The 26,647-nt window shown below is 34.6% G+C and overlaps 3 protein-coding genes across 3 annotated transcripts; 1 reads left to right on the top strand and 2 right to left on the bottom strand.

Moving 5' to 3' along the window:
- Positions 1-4,062: 4,062 nt before the first annotated feature.
- LOC102613717 (uncharacterized ATP-dependent helicase C29A10.10c-like) lies at positions 4,063-9,625 on the bottom strand. Its single transcript, XM_025096135.2, has 8 exons — positions 9,388-9,625; positions 8,241-8,783; positions 6,835-8,052; positions 6,369-6,690; positions 5,505-5,760; positions 5,207-5,411; positions 4,865-5,053; positions 4,063-4,202 (listed from the first exon to the last, which is right to left on the bottom strand). The coding sequence occupies exons 2-7, from the start codon at positions 8,673-8,675 to the stop codon at positions 4,922-4,924; spliced, it is 2,568 nt and encodes an 855-aa protein (XP_024951903.2). The 5' UTR covers positions 8,676-8,783; positions 9,388-9,625; the 3' UTR covers positions 4,063-4,202; positions 4,865-4,921.
- A 2,507-nt stretch (positions 9,626-12,132) lies between these two features.
- LOC102614221 (pentatricopeptide repeat-containing protein At5g13770, chloroplastic-like) lies at positions 12,133-14,251 on the top strand. The gene has a single exon (XM_006470826.4). The coding sequence runs from the start codon at positions 12,184-12,186 to the stop codon at positions 13,993-13,995; it is 1,812 nt and encodes a 603-aa protein (XP_006470889.2). The 5' UTR covers positions 12,133-12,183; the 3' UTR covers positions 13,996-14,251.
- A 10,665-nt stretch (positions 14,252-24,916) lies between these two features.
- LOC102606727 (lignin-forming anionic peroxidase-like) lies at positions 24,917-26,400 on the bottom strand. Its single transcript, XM_006470881.3, has 3 exons — positions 25,913-26,400; positions 25,591-25,753; positions 24,917-25,454 (listed from the first exon to the last, which is right to left on the bottom strand). The coding sequence occupies exons 1-3, from the start codon at positions 26,330-26,332 to the stop codon at positions 25,066-25,068; spliced, it is 972 nt and encodes a 323-aa protein (XP_006470944.2). The 5' UTR covers positions 26,333-26,400; the 3' UTR covers positions 24,917-25,065.
- Between the last annotated feature and the right edge of the window lie 247 nt (positions 26,401-26,647).

The following is a 26,647-nucleotide window of genomic DNA, read 5'->3' as shown; positions in this document are numbered from 1 at the left end:
TCAAAAATTGAGTTAAGAACTTCCCTTGTAACCAATACGGCAGTAAATTGGAAAATAAAAATATCCTAATGGGATCTAAGGTGTAAAGTTGGAATTCTGGGGTAATGGCAACCTAAAATATGCAATTGAATGGTGTCTAAGGGTTGTTCTAACGTTGGTTTGCAAGAATAAAAGAAATTTGGGCCGCAAATCAAGAATATTACCATAACAATTTCTTGAGGTTTAAGGTCGTGTTTGAAGGTTTAAGGAGTTTGTCTGAGAATGAAGGATGGTTCTAATCCAAGAAAGATGATTTAATGTTGATGGGATGACAAGGATGGTTGGTTTAAGGTCTCTTGAGGTTAAAAAATATTTAAATTAGGGGACTTTGTTCAAGAAAAAGTTTTTCTCGAATAAGGAGAATGGATGGTTGAAGAGGCTGCTGGTTAGGTGATGTTTAAGCTGCTAAATGATTGCTAAGTTGCTCGTGAATGCTTAAAGGTAAGTTGCGATAGAGGTCTTTGTTAGGTTCTTAAGGGGTACATGGATAGTGCATGGGGTGCTCTATTTATAGGCTTTGAGGGAAAAACCTAATTGACAGGGTTTAGGAATCTCACTTGTAGAGGGTAGTACGAATCCTTATGCCATAAGGTACAGTTTTGAGAATTCTTGCTGAGAGGGTGTCTTCCTAGTTGGGTTAAGATTATAGAATTTATATCCTGAATAAAGTTTTCTTAGCCGCCAAGCATCTGCCTTGTAGGGGGCAAAACAGCTGGGCTGAAATTAAGATTTTATAGGAATTTTAGGTACAAATAATAACCAGATTTAAGTTGAAAAAATAACAAATAAAATTTTAAAAATATTTTAAAACAAATAAAAAATTCTTCAAACATTTAATCTAACTAACAGACCCTTAGTAGTGCAGATTGACAACCAATGGTATTGTGCCCGTCAATCATGACAGACTTTTGTATATAATTAGGTGATAAATAAAAATAAGGAAGAGTTAATAATAGATGATAAACAAACTCTCTCATGGATGAAATAAAGTTCGTATACAACTTTCATTTGGTAGTTGGAAGGATGAGACGCAATCTCCTAGACAAAGTAAATTTGTTGTGACAAATATCATTTGTGTTGCATTGTCATTTGAAACAACACTATGTATAATTGATTAAATTATATTACATTGCAAAGTTTCTTTTCTACAAAAGGGTAGTGGCAAATGTCTCAACCTCTCAGCTAGTACACACAAATTTCTTTTTAAGTTGCATGATTTATATTACATTATTTACAGTCTAAGAGAAAGATCAATATCCTTAGACTTCAGATTCCTGAATGCAGTCCCTCGAGTTTCAGCCTACTGAAGATTATGCAAAGTAAGAAACAATGGAATCCAATGACAAAAACCATACATCTTTGAATCACACACTTACCATCAAGTGCAGCATAAAGTTGTTTCGATTCTTCTAGCATTCTGGCTGCAAGTATAGTTGAATACTTATCTACATATTTGCCTGTTAATCAACAAAGAACAAACAGACATTATAGTGCTCATTTCATCACATGCTTCATCTTGAAGTCATGAGGTATTGTTAAAACAAATTTGGCAGTACCTTAATCGCTGGGGCATTTAACACTGTGCCCTTAGTTCCTATTGTTTCCATTATCCACCATCTTCAATGCTTCAAGTACTTTACACAGCTGATCAAGGTCCATTGCCAAGGTATCGTCATTCATGTTTTGAGCATCCATGTCCTCAGGGAGGGAAGCCGGACGTTTAGATGGAACATCTTTACTTGTTCCAACTTGATATTTAACACTGTTCCCGTGATTCCCATTGTTTCCATAATCCAGCATCTTCAATGCTTCCAATGCTTTACACAGCTGATCAAGGTTCATCACCATGGTATTGTCATTCTTGTTTTGAGCATCCGTGTCCTCAGGGAGGGAAGCAGGATGTTTAGATGGAACATCTTTACTTGTTCCAACTTGATATTTAACACTGCGCCTGTAATTCCCATTGTTTCCATTATCTACCATCTTCAATGCTTCAAAAACTTTGCACAGCTGATCAAGGTTCATCACCAAGGTATTGTCATTCATGTTTTGAGCATCCGTGTCCTCAGGGAGGGAAGCAGGACGTTTAGATGGAACATCTTTACTCGTTCCAACTTGAACTTGACAAGCTTCCATTTTTGGATACAAAATTTCGAATATCTCATCCGTGCTTTTCATTACCTTCATGTTAACAAAGATTGCATCTGGACATAAAAATTGTGAACAATTCTTTCCCAAGCTAGCTATTACAAGAGGATTGCCAATCTTCTTGAATGCCTGAGAAATCTCATGTACGTTCAGACAATTATGATTCTCTATTTTACGAAGGGCATCACAGAATTCCAATGGCAATAGGCGACTAACATATTTCCTTCCAAGCAAATCACGAAGTGAACTTCCAAACTTCCCAAAGTTCAAATGAAGCAAACATATTATGACAACCAGTCTCAAAACCACTAGTGAATGGTAATCGTTCACATTTTTATGAGAGTTACTGATCCATTCAATCATTTCCTTCTCATTGTAAAGGAAATGCTGAACAATGAAGAATATAGAATCAAGCACATCACCAAAGGATTGCCACACATCAGTGACAAAGCTAGCAGTTGGATTGGTATGCGGTTCCTGGTAGATACGCCAATCAACAAAAGATGATTTTGTAGTAAAGATGTACCCCTGGAAGCAAGACATCAAAATCAACAGGCGCTCAAGAAGATATAGGAAATAAGCAGGTGACATGTAGTCATATTCTTTCCTCCAGTTGGCTCCATAAGTATCTAGCAGTGCTCCATGGAGCTTTTGAATAACATACAACTCTCTTTCATTATTAGATTCTGAAGGATGCTGCAGATATTCAGCTTCCATCTTCTGAGATAAACACTTTAGAAATGCCTGCCACGGTGAATCTTTAACACACCTTTCTACAACTTTCCTATATAACCCATTGTGCAGCTTGCCAGACCCAAGAATCATCACAGCAATGCGTCCAATCTGCCCATAAGATAGTTTTGACTTTGAAGTGACATATCCAGAAACAATTTCTTCAAGTATACTCCTGCAAACCTCTGTTTGCCTCAGAGAAATCATATCCTTGCTCAAAGATTCTCGCCAGTCCAGAGGAAATATGCAACGAAAAAAATCCTCAGTAGACAGTTCAACAAATTTCTGTAGTGTCTTAACATCATCCCAGTGGCGGTAGAGGAACTCAGAGTCCAGAAGAAATTTTGCCACATCATAGATATAAGATAGACACTTGCTTTGGCAGAGCACAGAAAGTGAATTCTTGATTGATTGCTCATGCAGGGCTTCAAGTTTGTCCAACACGTTGATTCCAACAGAAAGTAACTCTGTACTCCAATAGCTTTGAGCAGCAGAAACAAGCTGGTGCAAATCAATAGAAACCAGCTGCCCTCTCTTTTGAATGTACATGTTGCTCAGTTCTCTAACCCAGTAGGCATCAGACTTCAGCAAAAGATAGGTGGTATCCAGATTACTACAATGCTTCCACACACTGAAATAACTCAAGCAAAAGTCTTCATAACTTCTATAGCCATCGACATCCTGCTGCACTCTGAGACATCCTAGATACTCAAAAATCTTTACAATCTTATCCTTCCAGCAGTTCCAAAAGTAGACGAACGTCTCAATGGAAACCTGGCTTTTACAAATTCTGTCATCTGAATATGTTGTAAGGTTCAAAACCAATTCATCTTCCCAATGATATGTAGAGGCATTTGAATGAAGATGGAAGTCCAAAATCATTCGAGACGATAGTATTTCACCTCTGATATTCTGATGTCTTTTAGAATCAATGAACTGTTGATTCATCATGACCAGGTTACTGTGATCATTTGATAAAATGTCAGCCTCTGCACAAACAAATTCATAGAATTGGTTTGAGTCATTCTTTGCCAGTGACTTTGCTTTTTGTAAGAGCTCCTCCTTCTGTGTAAATTGCTTTAAGGGCCAACCTCTGCTCCCAGGTGACCAAAGAGAGTTGGAGAACACAAAGTTGAGAACAAGCTTACTCGCTTCTCTGAAATTCCAAGCTTTCTGTAGCAAATCAGTTGCAAGAAAAATATCTCCTTCAAGTACTGCCATGTTTGCTGCTTCCATGAAATTCCCTGATCCGTTTTCCAACATCAGAAGCTCATCAAAGCGACCTAAAGAGTTCAAAACCTTGTGTATCAAATTTATAGAACGAAAAGCTTTAACAAACTCAAACTCAAACTCCTCTTTCTTTGTGCATTTATTTTTTCAACTAGTATAAAATGGAGCATTATGGAGTTCTCAGCAAATAAAAGAAAATAAAAGATCAAGCCTGCAGAACTTGGTATTGTTCTTTGGAGAACTTCGAATACAGAAAAGGGAAAAAAATGAAAAAAGAGATTACCAAAAAATCATGCTAATAGCAGAAGAAAATGCCAGAAATTTGGACTTGTAGTGGGAAATTTTCTTTTTAAAAATGGAAAAAAAAAATTAATACTCATAATTTCATTGAAAATAGCTGAATAATAAACTGCAGAATTGTTTAACTTTGTGCACCAAAATTAGAAAGCATGGCCTTGTTAGTGGCTGCTTGTTTTCTGAAAAGTTTATACAATTGAAACTTTTGTTCTGAGCTATTACTTTGCTGAATCTGAATACACCAAATTTCAATATTGCAAGATATATCAGCAATAGACCAAAATTTCCAATATTGCAAGATATATCAGCAATAGACCACCAGACAGATAAATCTCCTAAGATAGATAAAAAAGTACAACACTAGAACCATATCACATAAAGGTAGCAGATTACTGTTAATTAATGCTAAAAATCATACCTGCTCCTTCATACTTCCCCAAATCATTAAAACATCTGACTGCAGAATCAGGAATCCCTATTGCTGCAAATATCTCAGCATCTTCCTGAAGGTTAAAGTTAGCCCCTTTGTGGACCTTCCTTCCCAGTAAGTTTCTCCATCTTTATCATAGCACAAAGTTGTCTTCTCATAGTTAGGTTTACAATATAGCTGGAAAAAAATAAAGTAATTAACAACATGAGCAGGGAAATAAGGTATCACTACAAATAACCACAGAAAAACTGAAAAAAATATAAAACTAGGTACAGTAGGAAAAAGTGATAAGTAAAGAATGTAAAACTACTAATTACTGAAGCTATATACCTTTCCCCCTTGACTTGTGGAGGTTAGGCTTTCAGCACCAATTTCGACTAACTCTTTACTGACTTCTAGTCTTGCTTTGGCCAAATTCCTTTCTTCATCAGCATTAAAGAAACACTGACGTGCCTTGGCATCACATACTAAGGCTCCCCATATAGATTCACTACTAATTAATGTTCTTTCGCTCCCCAAAATCCAAAGACAGTGCCTAGAATGGGTCAAAGAGATAGCAGGTATTAACCAAAGATGTTTAAAATGACCAAAATGTATTATATCATATGATTTTACATAAAAGTAATACCTAGCTCTTGTAAGAGCAACATTAACTCTCTGGGGCTTGGATATGAATCCAATCGATCCACCAGTATTACACCTAACAGTGGATATAATTATAATGTCCTCCTCCCCACCCTGGAATCCATCAATTGACTTCACTTTTACAGTGAAACCATCTTTGTTCTCATACTCAAATCCAATTTTTTTGCGAATTGCGACTACTTGAGCAGTGTATGGTGAAACTACACCAATGCTGACCTTCTGTTTTGAGCCAACCCAAGCTGCAGTATAAAGATAACCAAGAATATCAAAAGAATAGGTCAGAAAACATAATTACAAAGAGTTTTAGCATTATCCACAAGAAATCAACATCCTTTTCTTTTCATTCATAGAACTGAATTAAATGCTAGGTAAATGTAATAATACCTGACAAAGCAATTGATATGGTGCAATCAAGATTTTGGTCAAGCATTCACGCTATCAGTAAAGACTGACCATTACAATAGGAAACTGCTCTACAATTCAATTATAAATTAATTATAAAATATCCTAGTTAACTCCATCAAACAAATATTTTGTCCTACAGTCCTATGAATGCACAGAATTAGGGTGCATAAGCAAAAGGATTACAAAAGGCTTGATTAGCAACGAAATATCTAAAATATCAAAGAAACAAGTTCCACATACATTCAGTCGGCAAGTCAAATCAAAATAAAAAATGAATAGTCTAACAGATGCTGAATGATGCTATTGCAAGGAAATTTTTTGACAAGATTGTGAAAATTATCTTGTTTTGACAAAGACAAGCCCTTAAATCATGCTGACAGGTCAATAACAGAAATCAAACAAATCTTTAAACGATAGCACAAAAGATTCCTACAACACATACCTTTGTACAACTTCTGCAGTATTTTAATCACTGCAGATACCTCAACTATATTTCTACAACTATGGTAAATGAAATCTTCTCTTCCACCAATAATATTAATGAAAGAATAGGTGCCAAACTCTGTCCCTGTCAAATATTGCTTCTCATAGCTTTTGCTTTTAACATTTGCACCATCTAGGATCTGGTTGCGATAAAATTGTAAATTCGGAAATAAGCTTATTGATGGATGCATTCTGTACTGTATATTGAGCAGGTGCTTTGAGTGATTCAATGAGGTCAACCTCTCAAATAAACTTCTTCCAAAACCAGCTTCGTCAGAAATCTGAAATAACCAAAAAAGGAAACCAAAAAGCTGAGAAGAAAACTTCACATGCATAGAAATCAGCACGCTCAAAACTAAATCTCCTAAAACAGAAAAAGAAAAAATGCTAGAAGGAAACAAAGAAAGATAAGAAAATTGACATACTTTGCTTTCAACCATTGCTGGTAATTGACACTCATCACCAATAAGAACGGCATGGTTTATACCCGCGAGCTGTAGAGGTATGGTTGATTCACTTTCTTTTAACTGTGCTGCTTCATCAATAACTAGAAAGTTCAGTGGTTTTATTTCCACTGAGTGCAGCTTATATGAACTTGAAGCAGTGCTAAAAAACAGAGAAGCCCTTTTAAAACAGAAATCTTCCAGTACTAGTTTGCTTGTAGTACATGGAAGGTTAAGTTCATCTAATGAATTCCAAAGATTTCTTAAAACAGAAAGACATTCACTTCTCCTCTGGTGTAATTGCAACAGGTATCTTTTACGCACAAATGCCCAAGAGATACCTTCATCTACTGAATGTGAAAAAAGTTTCTCCAGCTCTTTAGAAACCACATTGTCTTGAAACAATAAATTCCCAAAAGAATCAAGTAAACTTTTAAGAGCAACCATTTCTTGAAAACTATTTTCCGAAATGTACGATTTGGGCAAATGGGTACAAAAGATAAAAATACAGTTCCGAAGGGAAACCACAGCACATTTGAATCTCTCTCTCACATATTTAAGAAATGGCTTGCGCTCCCCTTTGCTCCCTTCAGTTTCCTTCCTGCATTCTTTCTCTTCACTTTGATTCACATTACAGTCTTCCCTCTCCTTCAATTTTTCCACATAAATATGGTACTGAGAAACACAATCTGCGAGAAGATCTATCATGGAAGAAAAACAATGCCGCCAACCAGAGAGCGGTGCAAAGCACTCTCTAAGTTTTTTGATACGATAATTCAAATATATCTCTTCAAAACCTGGATTAACTTTAAGTCTATCCTTGTTCCCAAACAAGAGAATATCCCCAAGGGGACAAATTGAGGTGTTGCTTCTAGAATCCCTTTTATATGATTCCTTCACTAGCTTTAGAACACGAGAGGCCAATTCTGTAATAGCCACATTTGTTGGGGTGCAAGCAAGGGTTCTGCATTTAATTCTCAACAGTGTCAAGAGCAGCATACTAACAGTTTTAGTTTTCCCCGTCCCTGGAGGCCCCCATATAAGTTCAACACCAGACCTGTGGTCACAATCCAGTCTTCGAAGACAAGCCAACATTGCACCTACTTGTGACTCATTCAGGGTAGATGACAAACTTGGACCAAATTTCTCATCCCATTGGCCCTTTCTTTGCACAGAACAGAGTTCACACCTTTCGTCAACCTGTCATAAAAAGATTGAAAATTTCAAAGTAGAAAAAAAAAGAAAATAACTTAATATCAGCTGGCAAAAATATAAATGCAATTATTCTGAAGGCCCTCTCCCACCAAATGGATAACAGGACACCTAACAATATAGGTAATCCTAATGTCATTGCATCACAACCTACAAATTCATCCTCAAACACTTACCACTGAATCAGTGCCTAAAACTTGGGTAATAACCTTCCAATTTCCACGCATATGCAAGGAGTTCCATATTCGTTTGTTAGGAAGTATATTGGTCAAGTAAATCAAAAAGAATGATTTCTTTGTCCTGTCACGGACTTGCATGTTGTTTCTGGCCTTAACTTTATAACGATTCTCTTTCTTATTCTCATCCTCATCATCAGGAACTGTAGTAACTGACACAAAAGTCCACGTCCTTCCCACCCTTCGCAAATCAGAAACCTTTTCAGGCTTAAAATCTGCTAAAACTAAAATATCACCAGGCAATGTTTTGTAAGGCTCCTTGCCACTGTTACTGATTGTGTTCCTCCAGTAATCAACCTCAATACCATATTGATTTGCTCCATAGGGCTTTAACTCCTCAAAAGCTATTACTTGAGCATAAGGTGCTCTTCGCATAGCCTCCAAGCCTTAACGCAACTGCATACGCGTTTCTTCCAACAAAGGGAAAACAAATGATCCAAAATACTGCTTAACAGATTGAAAAGACTCTGGGATTTTTTCCACCTGAAAGAGATGCAGTTTAAAATAGAACATCAATAAAATTATTGGCTGCATGAACTCAACTATACCACAATATAATTTTAATTAACGGCACTTTGCATTTGACAATCTGTAGCCTTAGTGCTACAATCTTTAAGGGAAATAGCAAAGCCAAAGTGACAGAATGAATGTGTAAGTGTTCATAAATAAAAGAAACCTTGCTTAAAACTTGTCAGTCAATAAGCTCAACAAGTGAACAGAAAACAAACACAAAATAGCATTGATTTTCCGAATACTTTTGTAGTCAAAGAAAATGCTGCATTCCATCAAATGCTTATTGGGATCTTTCTAATTTTAAATTTAGAACAGAATAATGATAATGATGATTAATAACAAAAACGCTAGAATCAATTTACAGTAGATTACTTAAAATGACCAACTGAACATAATATATAAATATAATTGGAAGGGATGGTTGCTAATAACACTAAGTAAAATACTGAATAAAAACAATGTACAAGTGCTAACTACCAAGAATAGAACAGAATATTGACAGCACCAAGTGGATTAAATTGATCTAACAACACTAATAACATGTGTAGAAACCAGGAGAAATAAATATTAAAACCTGGTCCTTGAAAAAGCTTTGACTGAAAATATCCTCAAGAGACCAAGAAAACACTGTATGTCCTGCGAAGCCTACTGCTTTCTTCGAGCTGCTGCTGCAACCTTTACCTTCCATCATTTCTTCACTCTGTGATTCCTGTTTCATCAACCAACAAACAATGACAGTGTTTTATTTATAGTTTAATCTTTTTGAAATGAACGATGACAGTGCTGAAAACCCATTTTATTACCACCCTTTAAATCCCCCCCCCCCCCCCCCCCCCCAAAAAAAAAAAGGAAGTTACTTAGCTAGAAAGCAAAGAAATGGAAGAGACAAGGAATCACCTCGTACGAGCACTAACTAAAGATTAAAGATGCATGAGTTTACCTAGAGACTGTAGCAAAACAGAAAGACTAAACAGCAAAAGTTTTCCATTTCCTTTGCCTTTTTTGTTCTTTCATTTTCATTTTGGAGCCCCAATTTCAGTTTCTACTTTTCCTTTCCCACTCACAGCTGCTTTAACAGGGAAAGTCGTGATCACCGTGGCAAATGCAATAGCTCCTACTGCTCCTTCATTACTTAACACAATTTACGGAGCCTCTTGGAAACCGAAAAGACATGCAGGAATGGAAAAGTTTATTATTCAATTCATTTGGAATGTAAAATTTAACAAGGTCCGCTTCATTTAATTATTCATTTATTTTGCTTAATTTCGTCAACTGTTCATCAGCTTTCATAAAATTTCTTCTACTTTTTTTTTCCTTTTTAAAAAAAAAATTCGAGAATTCATTCTATTTTCGAAAGCATACGTCTCTTGAATTTCCTATTACATTACTCAGTTTATGTTTTCAAATATTATTCAGTATTTTGAAACTAAAGTAATCGTAATTTCTTATTTACGATGTTTTCCTTTAAATTATTATAACCTTAACGTTGATTACAATCTTAAATTAATTATTTGAACATTAGATTCATGAATTTTGTAGTACAATCTAAAATTCTGCCTACTACAAGACCCCGAGGTTTTCTTTTGAAAGGTCACCATCAATATATGTATCATAGAGAAATTATTAGTCATTTCTCTTAAATTATCTTGTTATAAAAAATATTATGATTAGTTTTCGTTAGACAGTAATAACATGATAAAGATAATTTAGAGATTTGACATGATAAAAAAAAAAAAATTATTAGTCATCTACTTTTCGTTCTATTATTCAAATTTCTACAAAAGTTTAAATTTTTTTCACTCTAATTTTGTAATTTGTATCAACCATCTACCCAAATCTTAACCGGTGTTTATAATTAATAATACCACAAGGGCAATTTAGATATTTAAATAATAATATAAAATATAAAAATAAAAAACTATTTTTAATACAAATATTCAATTAAATACACTTGTCTTAAACTCTATTTTTTCTTAATTAAACGAATTATAATTTTTCTTCTCAGCTTGTCTTTAAAAATTTACATAATCAAACTAAATTCACAAGTTATCATAAAGCCTAATTTATAAAAACTGAATAAATCCAACCCTAAATTTGATTCCATAATTAAAAGAGAAAAATGATAAAATTTATTTTACGATTGGTAGTTTAGAATTCCCTTGAATTCGGTAAAATGACCATTTTACTTATCTCCGTTAAATATCCTAATGGTGTTTATGTTTTGGTGAACGGTTGATACAACTATGGAATTAGGTTGGAAAATCAAACAACTTTAAATTTTTGTAGTATTTTTTATAACATGTAAACTTAAGATATATGGTTGATAATTTTCCTATATCTTTAGGATTACACTAAATTAAGTTTCAAGGACCAAATATTCAATTTACAACTATTTTGTTATTTTTTTAATAGAAGCCAATACTTTAGTTTGCTGGATGAATGATACAACTTGAAAGTGTTGTAATATTTTTTATGGACTTATTTTAAGACCTAAAATATCGTTTTTGTCTAGAGTCTCATATCATTTAGAGTCGACCATATTACTCTCTCCTTTTACTTCTTGTCGTACACCTCTCTTAACTAATTATAAAAATGTTCCAAAAAATGTTCATATACACATGATGGGCAATTAGTATAGAGAATAGTGCATTAGGAGTGTACAAGACTCCCTGACATAATTATCATTTGGATTGTATTTATTAGATGAGTAATGTTACTATTACAAGTTCTTATATGAAGTATTTTTGTAGATGAGGTGATGTCTTTATTGAACTAAATGTTACGATTACAAGTTCTTATACTCCCTGACATGTCTTCATCTACAAAATATTAGATGGTTAACTAAAAGTATAAAATAAAAAAATAAATTTTGTAGATGAAGTGATGTTTTTATTGAACTATTCATTTGATATCACATTAGTTTGTATTAAAGAGTTTGTAATTATATTATTATTCTTTAAGGTGTAGTCTCCTAATACAATGAGAAATGCTAAAAGAGATTGTTTGATTCAAAAAAAGGGGAGTACTTATAAAAATTGTAAGACAAATGTTCTTAATTAAAACAAAAAATAATAGTATCAAGTACTATTTTTTGATAATATTAATTACTATTATTATTCTTAACAAGCCAAAAATCTGAAAAATCCCTTTAAACAGGCTTCTGGACAAAACTGATGGAGAAGAATGTGTAGACTGCGTGGCACTATAAGTGGCTGGATATTTTATGTCCCTAAATCTCCCACGTGTAACTTATTAAGTGGCTGGTTGGATATTTATAAAACTTGTAAGGATAAGGTATACATACACCACATGGCATACAGCAGCTCTACATTGATCAAATTTTGTTAATTTCTTAAATTTTATCAGAAAAATGGCCATGGTCATTTCCTCTTCTTCAGACTGTTCATCGGCTTTGATTAACACTACTTACACATGCATGAAAAAATCCTACAGACACACTCTCTTTTCAACATGCAAAGCCTTTCCCTTTGTAACAGTCAATCCAAGCTCCATTATTAATCATAGATTCTTTCAAGTAAATGCTTCCACCAATTTTCCCACAATTGAACTGAATCGAGACTCTCATCATCAAACAGCAGTACCAGATGCCAAGAAGTTTGATAGTTTCTTACATGGCATGTTAAAAGATCCTCAGACACAAGAACTTGCATATGACTACTACAACGAAGCAAAAAAATTGCCAGAATTTAGACCAGAGAAATCAACTTTAAAGCTTCTGATCAGGTACTTAGTACAATCCAAGAAATGGGATTCTATTGTTTCACTCTCTGAAGATTTTAAGATTTATAATGTGTTGCCTGATGCTCATACTTGTTCTAGATTGGTTGCTAGTTGCGTTAGAGCTAGAAAGTTCAAAATTGCTAACACTTTGCTTCAAGTGTTTATAACTGATGGGGAGATTGCTTTGTTGGCTTTTAATTCTGCAATGGGAGGTTATAACAAACTTCATATGTATTATAGCACAATTTTAGTGTACGAGAAGATGAAATCTGCTGGAATTGTTCTTGATTCTGGTTGCTATTGTCAGATTATGGAAGCTTATTATAAAATTGGCGACTCGGAAAAAGTAGCTGCTCTGTTTCTTGAATGTAAAAGTAGGAAGTTAGATTCAACTCCGTTTTCAACTCATATGTATAAGATTTTATGTGATTCGTTAGGGAAATCTGGTCGAGCTTTTGAAGCTCTCAAGTTCTTTAGGGATATGAAGGAAAAGGGTATTTTAGAGGACCCTTCAATCTATGCTTCTTTGATATGCTCTTTCGCGAGTATTACGGAAGTAAAGTTAGCCGAAGAGCTATTCAAAGAAGCAGAGGAGAAGGGAATGTTGAGGGATCCGGAAGTTTGTTTGAAACTCGTTTTGATGTATATTGAAGAAGGGTTGGTGGAGAAGACTCTTGACGTTGTTGAGTCTATGAAGAATGCAAAATTGAAGATTTCTGATTGCATTTCGTGTGCGATTGTTAATGGCTTCTCTAAAAGAAGAGGATATTGGGCTGCTGTCAAGGTTTATGAACAGCTGATCTCCCAGGGCTGCATTCCAGGACAAGTGACCTATGCTTCAATCATAAATGCATATTGCAGAATAGCGTTGTATTCAAAAGCGGAGAAGGTATTCATAGAGATGCAACAAAAGGGTTTCGATAAATGTGTTGTGGCATATTCTAGCATGGTTGCAATGTATGGCAAAACAGGAAGGATAAGAGATGCAATGTGGCTTGTGGCTAAAATGAAAGCGAAAGGTTGTGAGCCAAACGTATGGATATACAATTCCCTTATGGACATGCATGGCAGGGCTAAGAACTTGAGACAGGTGGAGAAGTTATGGAAGGAAATGGAACGAAGAAAGGTGACTCCAGATAAGGTAAGTTACACTACTGTTATAAGCGCTTACAATAGGGCGAGGGAGTTTGATATGTGTGTGAAATTTTACAATGAATTTAGAATGAATGGAGGTGTTATTGATAGAGCTATGGCTGGAATCATGGTTGGGGTTTTCTCCAAACTTAGTCAGATTGAAGAGCTAGTGAAGCTTTTGCAAGATATGAAATCTGAAGGAACGAAGCTAGATGAGCGGCTTTACCATTCTGCCATGAATGCTTTAAGGGATGCTGGGCTGCAAATGCAAGCACAATGGCTGCAGCAGAACTTTGAGGGCACGTAACATTTGCTATATATCGCACCATAACTACTTCTTTTGTGAGAAGTGAGAAATGAGGAATTGTCCAACTTCTAACATGTCATAGTAGCAATTGAAGGTGACATATCTTCAATCTAATTTTATTTTATTTTTTTTACATTGTACTTTTATTTTATTTGAAGATCACATATTAGTATTACACTACTTAATAAAAGTGTAATACAAAATTGGGTAAGCTTATCAGTACCACTCACTTTTGCAATGCCTTTGGCTATGTTCATCCCAATTGTTCCCAAAGCTCCTAATTATGTTGCGGCTTGTTCCTCCAATTTTTTTTTTCTTTCTTTCAAAAAACTCTTCGAAATTATACATTTACTGGGCTGTACTAAAAGTAAAGATGGCCAATGGGTTGGGTGACACGTGACACGGCACATGCACGTGCAGCACGAGCATGTTTTGGTAGGGCATTCGGCACGGCACATCACGTACGTGGGCTGAGGCGGGCTTATAATTTTAGGTACATGGGCCTTCAAAACACGGCACGGTTAGAGATGGGGCAAAGCACGACATGATTAGAATGGGACAAAGTACGGTACGTGAAAAAGCACGCTTTATTGGTGGGTTCGCACATAGTCTGTGGGCCAAAATATATTAAAGTAAAATTTTTTAATGAAAAATATAGATAAAATGTTATGATTTTACAAATATTTTGAAAGTAATTTGTTTAATATATTTTATAAGCATAGGCTTTTAAAAATTAATTTAAGTCTTAGTTTAAAAAAATATTCTAATTGTTTTATGTTTATAATTTATTAAATGAATAAATGAAATTTGAATAATTTGTTTGAATATTTTTATATTTTGGCCGCTTGAGTTTTTAGATTTGTATTAATCATTGCTATAATCTAAGAAATTAAATTTATGTATTGTTGTATTATAATTGTTTATTGTGAAATTAAATATATAGTTGTGAAATTTTGATAAATTGATAATGAAATTTTAATTGTTCCCTTAATAAAAATTATAATAATTATTATTGTTGTTGTTGTTGTTGTTATTATTATTATAATAAGTGTATGGATTAATAGGCTTGAAAAAGTACGCCAGACATGTGGGGTTAAACAAAGCATGTTAGGCACGTGGGCTTGAAAAAGCACGCGAAGTATGTACGCTTGAAAAAAAAAGAAAAAAAAATTGGTGGACCATTTTTGGGCACGGCCCACGACACGGCTCGAGCACAACATGCGTGGACTCGTGGTTGTGGGCCTTAATAAAAAAATTTGGGCACGGCATGGGCCGCTCACTTGGTGGGCAGTGCCGTGTTGGTCCATGAGCCCTAATGGGCCTTAGTTTGATGGCAGACACGGCCCATTCACCATCTTTAACTAAAAGAATGAGTATTTTGCCTAAGGAAGAGCCTCGTCTAATTGTTAAACGGATCTTACAAAATCCAGTTCCAAGGTCTGATTTATTTATTTATAATTTTTTGCAAGTGATGATCAATCAAATATGATGTTGTAGTGAGTACTGACTCTAATTTATTTAGTTCCACTGCAGTTATGCAATAATTTGGGATTTTGTATTTTGCAATAATTTGGGATTTTGTATTTTGTATACATAATGGTGCAAGGACAAGAATTCTCCTGTTGTTTTTTTTTTTATTAAATGAGTGGCGAAAATTGAGTTTTGAATTTCAATTTGACAGTTTTGAATTTCAATTTAACAATAAAATTAAGGGAAAATATCCACCGTCCACCCGTTTTTTCCAATTTTTTCAAAAATAGACAATTCTTTTTTTTTTTTTGCTGGAATCCACCTGAAATTGCGTTTTGTTTCACTTTTCCACTTCCGTTTGGAATCCGTTGGGAAAACTAATGGAAACTTAGTCAAATGACTATTTTACCCCCCCAAACTTAGTAAAATACTAAACTAATCAAAAGAAATCATCTTCTTCTCCTCCTCTACTTTACTATCCTTGCTATGGTCGCCCGAGTCGTCTTCATCGTTATCATTATCGTTGTCATCTGCTTCTTCATCGTCATCATCTTCCATCACTTCACAAGGTGAATTCTGCTTCATTCTTTTCAAGGCACCGTCTTGCCACTCGTCTGAGCAGCAACCAGGTCTTTACGCATAGAGCTAGTCAACTCGATGGATGATCCTTTTAGCGTCGTTTTGAAAACCGTGACATTATTGCTCGGCTGGTAAAACTGAGGCCAGACGCTGTCGCATAAGCTGACGTCCTTGTAGTAGACCTCCACCGAGCTGCCTCTCTCGTAGTAGATGCCGATCTTGTCGTCGACGGAGTAGTTGGGCGCTTCGGGACAGAAGATGAGGTAGAAGATGCCAGCGGCGATGGCCAAGAGGAGGACGAGGAGAAGCAGCGAGCAGCAGCAGAAACGGAAGCAGCAGCAGGTAGTGCTGCTGGATTTGCGGCGGCGGGAGCACGAGTGGCAGCTTGTTCGTTGACGTAGGTTCCTGCAGCCGCGAGCGCCGGCGGATGTGAGGGCTCTTGTTCGTTGCGCGGTGTCGTTTTGGGGTGGATCCTTTCAACCATTTTGAGTAGCAGCTAGCGCTACAACTGAAGAAAATTAAAAGAGTCAGCTCTTTTGCCCTAAGAGCTTTTTCTGAAGAAAATTACGAAGTTGTTGAATAACAAAAGGAGATCTCTAAAGGATTTTTGGAAACAATTGGAGTAAAGCTCTATGTCAAGCCTGGATTGAATTGTTCGAAGATCAATGTGTTGTAAACGACGTCGTTTGGGGTTGCTCTGCTAAAATGACCGATTTGCCCCTACGACATCAGTAATGTTATAACGAATTCCAAACGGAAGTGGAAAAGTGAAACAAAACACAATTTCAGGTGGATTCCAGCAAAAAAAAAAGAATTGTGTATTTTTGAAAAAGTTGGAAAAAACGGGTGGACGGTGGATATTTTTCCTAAAATTAATTTTTTCACTTTATTTATAATTAAGATATTTTTTTAATTGGATTTAAAAAAAGAGTGAATATTCATTTAATTCTTATACTATGAGTTAAGTGTTCATTTAATTCTCATATTTTAAAAAATGCTTTAAAATACCCATACTGTTTAAAAAATGTGACATTTTTACCTTTATTTTTCTTTACTTTTGCAATAATATTCTTGTAAAAATATTCTTGGTGACATTAATGAAAAAAGAATGTTAATTTATCAAATTAGTCCTAAAATTAAAATGAATATGTTAATTTTTTTTTCTCTGGGTGATAATTGGTAACTTGCTATACCTAATGGTGATCCAAGGATTAAGATTCTATCCTTGATTTTTTTTTTTGCTCTTTTTAAATGGGTGGCCAATATTGAATTTTAAATTTTGTTGTTGATAATCAAATCAGTTTATTTTTTCACTTTATTTATAATGAAGTTAGCTTTTTCAATTAAATTTGAAAAATAAGGAGAGATTAGAAGAGAAAAAAAAATAAGGAGAAGATTGTAATATATGATGCTACCAAGTTGATTTTAGATTTGGACTCTTTCACCTTGATCCGAAATTCTCTCCCTCACTGGCTTTTGTTGAGTTCCCTGGAAATTACACACCAATAAAATTAGTAAGAGTGACATTATTCAGCAAATTAATCATGGTGCCTAATCTACTTTTAATAGACTAAGGAGCCGTTTGGTACAACTTTTCAAGTAGAGCTTTTATTAGTAGAGCTTTTATTAATAGAGCTTTTGTAAATAGAGCTTTTATTAAAAAACATTTAGTTGTTTGGTTGTCAATAAGATTTTTTTTTAAATTTTATGAAATTACTTTAATAGGCAAGTTTTTAAAGTTATATTATGAAATAATAAATCAAGTTGTTAAATAAGTAAATGATATTTTAGATATTTTGACATTTAAAAAAAGAGTAATGATACAGCCACAAAATCTTGTACAAACTGATGTGACATGATAAGATTAGTTGAATTAAATATCACTTGGGCTACATGATTTGTTTTTATTAATTTATATTTTCATTCAACCAATGAATTAATGCTACGTCAGTTTGTACAAAATAAGTTTGTACAAGAGTTTGTGGCTGTATTATTACTCTTAAAAAAAACTTCAAAAGCTTTATTAGAAAACAACCAAACAACAACAAAAATTATGATAACAGTTTATGAGATTAGCTAAACACTTATAACCATTAAATAAGCCATACCAAACGCGCACTAAGGCTCCGTTTGGTACAACTTATTAAATAGAGCTTATAACAGTAGAGCTTATAGCACTAGAGCTTATATCAATAGAGTTTTTGGACAAAAAGTCATTGAGTGTTTGGTTGTCAATAAAAAAAGTACTTTTGAACCATTAAACTGTGTGATATTTTTTATATTATATATTTTTTGAAAAAGCTCTCTAACCTCTACTCCCAAAAGCTTGAATTTTGGGCTTTTGCTAGTAGAGGTAAATTAGCTTATTTAAGCTAAAACAACTCTACTAAAAAAATAACCAAACACCATAAAAATTTTTAAAAAGTGCTTATGCGATTAAATAAGCACTTATGGCTCTTAAATAAGTCATACCAAACAGGCACTAAGAGAGCATAACTAATTAATTAAAACTTAAAGCATTTAAGCATTTATCTTTAAGCATAAGGACAATAAGAATAAGAAAAGGGAAGGAACTTTTTTTTTCGGTATATTAAATCATCTGGTATTTGAAGACCACATTGGGCCCCGACTAATTCAGATTTGAGCCGGGTAGGACCACTAGGGCGGCAAAGCTCTCCCAACAAGTATTTAACGCAGCTGCATTTCCAAGTCTCGAACCGATGACCTTAATTAAGGGAAGGAACTTTTTTGAAGAAATATGAATATCAAATCCAACTTAGCCCTCAATTTTGATGTTCGAGAATTCTTCGAAATTGTTGCGAGTTCTTTTTGGCCATTAATTACCATCCACCTTTTATTGTTCGCCTATTTGCAGAGAGGGCAATAAGGTTGCGGATTCTTTAGTCAATTTGAATTTAAGGAGATCTCAATTTACTTGATTTTGCACTAATTGAAGATCGTCTGGATTCTCTCAATATAGATTCATGTAATCTTTTTCTTCGTTTCACTTTTTATTTTGCATTATATCATTATGGACCTTTTGGTAGAATAACTCTCTCCATTAGTTCATCATCTTATTTTTCAGTTTAATGAATCTTCTATCTACTTAGTTGAGGTTTTTTTTTTCTTTAAAAAAGAAAAAGAAATTATGTGATGATTTGGATCTCCATCAATTCACTTACAACTTATGCCAATGAACACTCGATACAGGGTACGTTATCTATTATATTATTTAGAATGAAATTGGAATAAAATTTTAATATGTTTATATATCATTAATCATTGTTTAAATATGGTCAACATGCATTGCCTTGAAATCACTTGTAACCCACGTAAAATAAAGAGCTCTCTTGCCTAGTATCATATATCCATTTTGTTTTATCTTAATTTGTATTATTTGCACAATTAGTTGATTACTTTTAGTTACAGATATAAACAAAGAAAGGTGATGACTGTTAGTTCTTTAAACCCTGTTTCGGTAAGATTAATTGCAATGTATTATTTGGCAGTATTTCAGATACCAATATTATATGTGGAACCTGGTTTTGCAATTTACGAGAAGAGAGAACATGTTTTCTTAAGTGACATTTCATTAGAAAGAGAGTAGTTTGTCATGGTTTTTTCTTTTTCAGTATGTTATTGTCTTAATAATATCTTCGGATTTTGGTTTAGATCCGGTGGCTGTATTATGTTGAATTTTGTAGTTGTGCTGGTGTATTGTTGTTGAAGTAGTAGTTGGGGCACTATGATGTGTCCCTTTTTCATATTATAATGTGGTTTCACCTTATAAATTTGAATTGTATAATGATAATGTATCAGGTTAGATTCCCAATCTTTTAATCAATCAAGGTCAATACAGCAAAGAAATAAACCAATGCAACGCAAAGAATTAAGAAGAAAGTAGAAAAGAATCAACACTCAAAAGAGTTAACATGGTTCGATACCAAAGTACTTACATCTATGACTAAGAAACAGCAGTGCTAAAGTATTTATTGAATCAGATCAATTACAAGAACACTCTCAAGAGAACAAAAAACAAATTTTCCCACAAAGACCACCTAATCTCTTTTACAAAGTCACTCAATTGATATCACAAAAGTGCTTCCAGTTAGCAAGCTATGTTACTTATATATAGCTACACGAACTAGCTTTTTATAATAACTATTTTAACCATTAGTGGGTCCCACTCTAGCTGACTCAGCTTGCCACCACATAACTCATAACTGAATATAACTAACTGGTTTCCACAAATCTCCACCTTAGTTTATTTAGTTATGGCTTTACCCTTCACTGCATTAATAATAGTTAACTTGATTTACAAGTTAACAATTCTAATCAAGTTCAAGGAATTCCTGAACTTGATTGTAGGCAATGGTTTTGTTAGCATGTCTACAAGATTAACTTTAGAAGGAATTTTAACAACATTGATCACCTCTCTTATGATTTCATCTCTGATAAAGTGCATCCTCACATCAACATGTTTGGTTCTTTCATGATGTTTGGCGTTTTTACTCAATTGTATAGCACTTGAGCTATCACAACTAACAGTGACTAACTCTTGTTTCAACCCTAACTTTGAAACTAATCCCTTTAGCCACAAAGCTTCCTTCACATCCTCTGTAAGAGCAATAAACTTGCCCTCAGTTGTTGAAAGAGCAACAACTAACTGTAATGATGATTTTCTAGCTTATTGCACCACCATATAGAGTAAATACAAGCCCAATAACCGATCTTCTTTTGTCCAAATCACCTGCAAAGTCTAAGTCTACATAGCTTGAAACTTTACTTCTGGCATTGTTAACTTCTCTAAACACAATTCCATGATCTACAGTACCGTTGAGATATTTAAGCAGCCATTTGACAGCCTCCTAATGCTCCTTACCTGGATTCTCCATAAACTTGCTAACTAATCCAACTCCATATGCTACATCTAGTCTAGAGCTGACCATAGCATACATAATGCTACCAACTACACTAGAAGAAGGAATTTTTCTCATGTAGTCAAAATCTATATCTTCCTTAGGTTCTTGCTTCTTGGAGAGTTTGAAATGTACGACTAATAAAGTAAAAACAAACTTGGAATTATTCATCCCAAACCTGTTGATGACCCTTTTAACATATCCAATTGAGTAAGGAATAAGGTCCTGGCATGTTTATCCCTTCTGATTTGCATTCCCAGAATCCTGGTTGCAGGGCCCAAGTCTTTCATTTCAAATATAGTATTCAATTCATTCTTGAGCTTCTCAATTTCTACTTTATGTTTACATGCTATAAGCATGTCATTAACATAGAGGAGTAGACAGATCAAATTATTAGAAGACAACCATCTATAATACACACAACTATCATATTCACTTCTACTGTAACCATGACTAAGTATAAATTCATCAAATCTTAAGTACCATTGTCTAAGAGACTACTTCAAGCCATATAAGCTCTTTTTTAGTAAACAACCATGTCTCTCGGTTCCTTTTTCAATAAAACCCTCTGGTTGTGCCATTAAGATCTCTTAATCTAAATTACCATGCAAAAGGCGGCTTTAACATCCATTTGATCTAATTCTAGATCAAAGAAGACAATGATAGCTAATAAAACCCTTATCAAGGTGCGCTTAACAACAGGTGAAAACAATTCATTAAAATCTACTTCTTATCTTTGTGTAAACCCCTTAGCCATAAGTCTCGCTTTGTACCTTGTTGGTCCATTACTAGCAACTCCCTCATTGAGCTTAAAGATCCATTTGCATCTCACTAATTTTTTATGAGAAGGTTTCTGAACTAAAACCCAAGTATTGTTCTTCTTGAGTGAGGATATTTTATTTTGCATTGCAATCATCCATTTTAATTTGTCTTTGCCATTCATGGCCTACTTGAAGTTCTCTGAATCTTCTCTAAACACTTCATCAATAACTATCAGTGTATATGATATCAAATCAACAATGCCATATCTTTTGGGCATTTTAACAACTCTCATTTTTCTATCTCTTGCGAGTTGATAGTTATCTGGCTCTGATGTTTTGTTAATCTCTTAGTAAAGCTTGGAAACCCTTTCACTGTCTTTCAATATTTCTCTGGACTCCACCTTCAACTCTAACTCATCATTATCTTAAGAATTGGAGGTTATAACTTCTATTTCAGCCGTCTGCTGCAATATAGCCTCTTCATCAAACACAACATCTCTACTATTCAAAGTTCTTGACGGCTTGCCATTAACACACCAAATCTTGTGTCCTTTTATGCCTTCTGGATACCTTATAAAGTACATTTTTACTACCGTATGTTCTAGTTTGCCCTGACTTATGTGAGCACAAGCAGGACAACCAAAGATTCTAAGATTACTTAGGTCTGGTGACTTCCCTGACTAGATTTCTTGTGGTGTTTTAAAGTTCAAGGCTGATAAGGGACTCCTATTGATAAGGTATGCTATTGTAGTAACAGCCTCAACCCAAAATTGTTTTGAGAAATTTGCATTGAATAACATGCATCTAACTTTTTCAATCAAGTTCATTTTTCATCTTTTCAACTAGTCCATTTTATTATGAAGTGTGTCTCACAGTTTTATGCCTTGCAATGCCTTTCGCCTTGCAAAATTCATCAAAGTCATTGTTGCAGTTCTCCAAGCCATTGTCAGTTCTTAATCTTTTCATCCTTCTATCATTTTGGTTCTCCATGAGTGCAATCCACTCCTTAAACTTCTCAAAGCTTCACTTTTTTTGCTTCAACATGTAAACCCTTCAGTATAACCAAACCATTTTCTATAATATGAAATTCACCTTTCTCTGCTTTTATACTTCAGCTAGCTTGATCAATCATTCGTAATGATATAAGATTTCTTCTTAAATCTATAACATATCTAACTGGATTCAAGTCTCTCATAGTACCATCTAACATCTTAATGCCAATGGTTCCAATTCTAGCAACCTTACAAACTAGATTATTCCCAAGTAAGACCTTCCCACCATCAATGCTTTCAAAGGTCTTGAAGAAATCTTTATTAGCACATGTATGGAAAGAGCAGCCTGAGTCAAGTATCCACTCACCAGAAGAATAATTTTCTATAGCAACAAGAACATCTGCATCATTTGAGTTTCCTTCATCTTTTGAGGCAACAACAACCTTTCTATTAGTTTCTTTCTATAATTTTTCAAGTTTTTCTTCTCAAAACAATCTTTGATATAATTCCTCTCTTTGTGGCAGAAATAACACTTCATTTTCTTTCTTTTCTTATTAGCTTTGTCCTACTGGTTGTTTTTTTTTCTTTATTTGCTTTCTTGTCTGGTTTTATCTTGGCAACTAAGCTCTCTCTAAGATTTTGACTTTCCCATATGTTCTTTTCTTCAAATCTTTTGATTCCAGAGCATTTTTCACATCTTTCAATGTGAGTGATTGTCTTCCATAGAGCAAGGTATCAACAAATTGCTCATATGAATCTGAAAATGAGCTTAGCAGAATCAAGGCTCTATCTTTATCTTCAAGAATAATGTTAACATTTTCAAGATCCAGTATCAGCTTGTTGAACTCATCCAAATGATCATTCCCAATTGTTCTTTCCTTCATTGAAAATGTGTACAATTTCCTCTTCATATAGAGTCTTTTGGCCAAAGATTTCTTCAAGAATAGCTCTTCAAGTTTAGTCCACAAACTAGAAATAGTATTTTCTTTTGCCACTTCTCTTAGCACTCCATCTAAAAGATACAAGATGATAGTGCTGTGAGCCTTATTGTTAATAGACCTCATGCCTCCACCAGCACTTGATGAACTTTCCCCCTTCGCTTTCTTGGCCCTTGAATCTTCATCATCATCATGAGCACTGTCAAGCCCTTATTGAATGAGGATTGCTCGCATCTTGAGACTCCATAAGTAGAAATCATTTTCACCATTGATCTTTTCAAGATCGAAGTTGGTGGTTGCCATATGGTAATCAAGAACAGAGAGACCAAAGCCTTAATACCAGTTTAATAGTGTATCAAGTCAGATTCCTAATCTTTTGATCAATCAAGATCAATATTATAAAGAAATAAACCAATGCAACAAAAGAATTAAGAAGAAAGAAGAAAAGAATCAACACTCAAGAGTTAACGTGGTTCAATACCAAGGTACCTACATCCATGACTAAGAAAAAGTAGGGTTAAAGCTTTTATTGAACCAGATCAATTACAAGAACACTCTCAAGAGAACAAGAAACAAATTTTCCCGCAAAGACCACTTGATCTCTCTCAAAGCGTCACTCAATTGATCTTACAAAGGTGGTTCCCAGTTAGCTTGCTCCGTTACTTTTATACAGCTGCACAAACTAGTTGTTTATAATAACTATTTAACCACCAGTGGGTCCCACTCCAGCTGACTGAGATTGCCACCTCATAACTCATAACTGAATATAACTAATTGGAGTTCACAGGTAATCATATCCATAAAAATTTCTCTAATGCCGCATGAGATCTAATGTGTGAAACTACTCTTCGATTTGATTATAAAAGAAAAATCATGTAATGCACGTGATTTATAGCTTATCTAATACCGTACTTTCATTCTTGAGATACTGTATTATTGGTTGTTTTGATCCTCAATCACATGAAATAATTTTACATGCACTTATTGTTTTGCTCTTGGCTTGCATATATGGTATCAACATGTGGGCAGAATTTTGATGACAAATATTTGGAAGTCATATAACTTTAGCATTTCAAACATAATTCGTTTCTTATCTGTTGCACTGTCATATAAGTTTAATAACATGTCATGCTTCCGGTAGAATTAATGTTGGTGGATATTATTTGGAACTAATTAATTACAGAAAGTTTAGGGTATCACGATTTTGCATGTCAATAAAATACGAGTAATTATCGATCATTCTTACTATGCCAGAAAGTTGGGAATACACAATTAAAATTTTATAATGATTAACTTAATTAATAAACAAAACAATACACAATTGGATAACCAGAATACAAATGCAGGGCCAGTAGACCTGCCGTTATTTATTATTAGAAAACTAAATCAAAGAATAGAAAAACTAAATCATTTAGTTGACAATATTGCAAACTCTTCGAATTTGTCCAGCAGTGCCTGTGAGAGGACTGATATCTGCCATCTTAATCATGGCAGCTGCAAAATCAGATTTAAATTTTGAAGGGTTTTTGCTATATTCATCAACGATGTAGTCGGTGGATCCACCACTAAAAAGAACTTGGTCTGATGCGAGAAGTCCCTTCTTCTGAATGAGATTCTTGAAGTAATTGTTATCGAAAGAATTGGGTGTCACCAAATCAAGTGGTGATAGATTGCTGTCGCCACCATTAGCCGGGCACTGACGCCTTCGAGTGCTCGCGAATCCAGCATCAATATTGCTTTGATTGTTATAAATCCTGTCACGGAAAAATGCACATTGTGCTTGGCCAATTGTATGAGCTCCTGAATTTCAAATGAAACAATAAATTAATTAATATTATTGATTACTTAGACATAGTTAATTAAGAAATATTATTTTTTATATACATTATGATCTGGCAAATATTATATATATATATAGAGAGAGAGGGAGGGATACCTGAAAGGGCAACCAAGTCTCTTGCATTCAAGCCTTTGGTAGCGAAGGTGGAAATAAGTTTGTCCAGGCCATCTGTAAAGCTAGGGAGATTTTCAGCCAGGCTTCTGCTTGCAGTTGTTGAGTCTTTTCTACCAAGCTTAACTGTCCATGATGGTCCTCCAACCTGTAATTAATTTTTTCAAATTAATTAATTAACCAGAACTAACAATGAATTATATATCAAAATTAATAGCACAGAACGGCATCGGCTTATCACTGTTTCTGTTAGCACTATGTCTCTTATTGTATTAATCTTGTAGAAAATTAATGATGATTTACTCACAGCGAAAGAAGCATCACGGGCTGCAACAGCAACGATATCAGCGCATGAAACAACTCCAGGGCAAACTCTCTCCAGTTGAGACTTGACACTATCTATAACTTCGAACCCTCTAGCTGATTTAAAATTTGGAAGTGCATTTTTCTCGCTGTCAATGGAGGAGGAATCGTCCAACAAAATGGACGCGTCACAACCTTGAACGAAGCAATCATGAAAATGGAGGCGAATGAGGGATGCCGCCATCCTACGCTCTCGTGAAGCAGCATTTCTAATGCCTGTTCGGATTGTGTTGAGGGCACTTGGGCAAGTGGCATCGTAGAATGTTGGTGAAAGTTGTGCTTCACATTGCGTAGAGATGATCAACAACAACGTGGAGACAAAAATTGTACACGTAAACTTATTTGTTTGAGAAAAGGAAGCCATTTTAGGTGCTATCTAGCTAGCTTCTTGCAAGTACCTAATGAATAAATGGATTAACTGTTATCTCGAGTATTGAAAGATGATGAAGAAGATGCTCAATCGTTGCATGGTATTTATAGTGCTGGCTATTCTTTTCTCTTTGACATTGATACTCGTTTTAGTTTTGGTCCATTTTGGCGGCTTCATGCATATATGATGATAATAAAGAGAAACCTAAACTTATGTTATTACTATTTCAGCCCCATCCATGACTGCTGCTAGCTGTGTTTAGAGCAAATCAGACATTTGCTTGGATCCATTCACGTACAAGGGAAAGAT

This window comes from Citrus sinensis, chromosome 8 (assembly GCF_022201045.2).
Source record: "Citrus sinensis cultivar Valencia sweet orange chromosome 8, DVS_A1.0, whole genome shotgun sequence".
NCBI classification, from domain to species: domain Eukaryota; kingdom Viridiplantae; phylum Streptophyta; class Magnoliopsida; order Sapindales; family Rutaceae; genus Citrus; species Citrus sinensis.
Note: the sequence above shows the minus strand (reverse complement) of the source record. Positions and strands in the feature narration are given on the sequence as shown.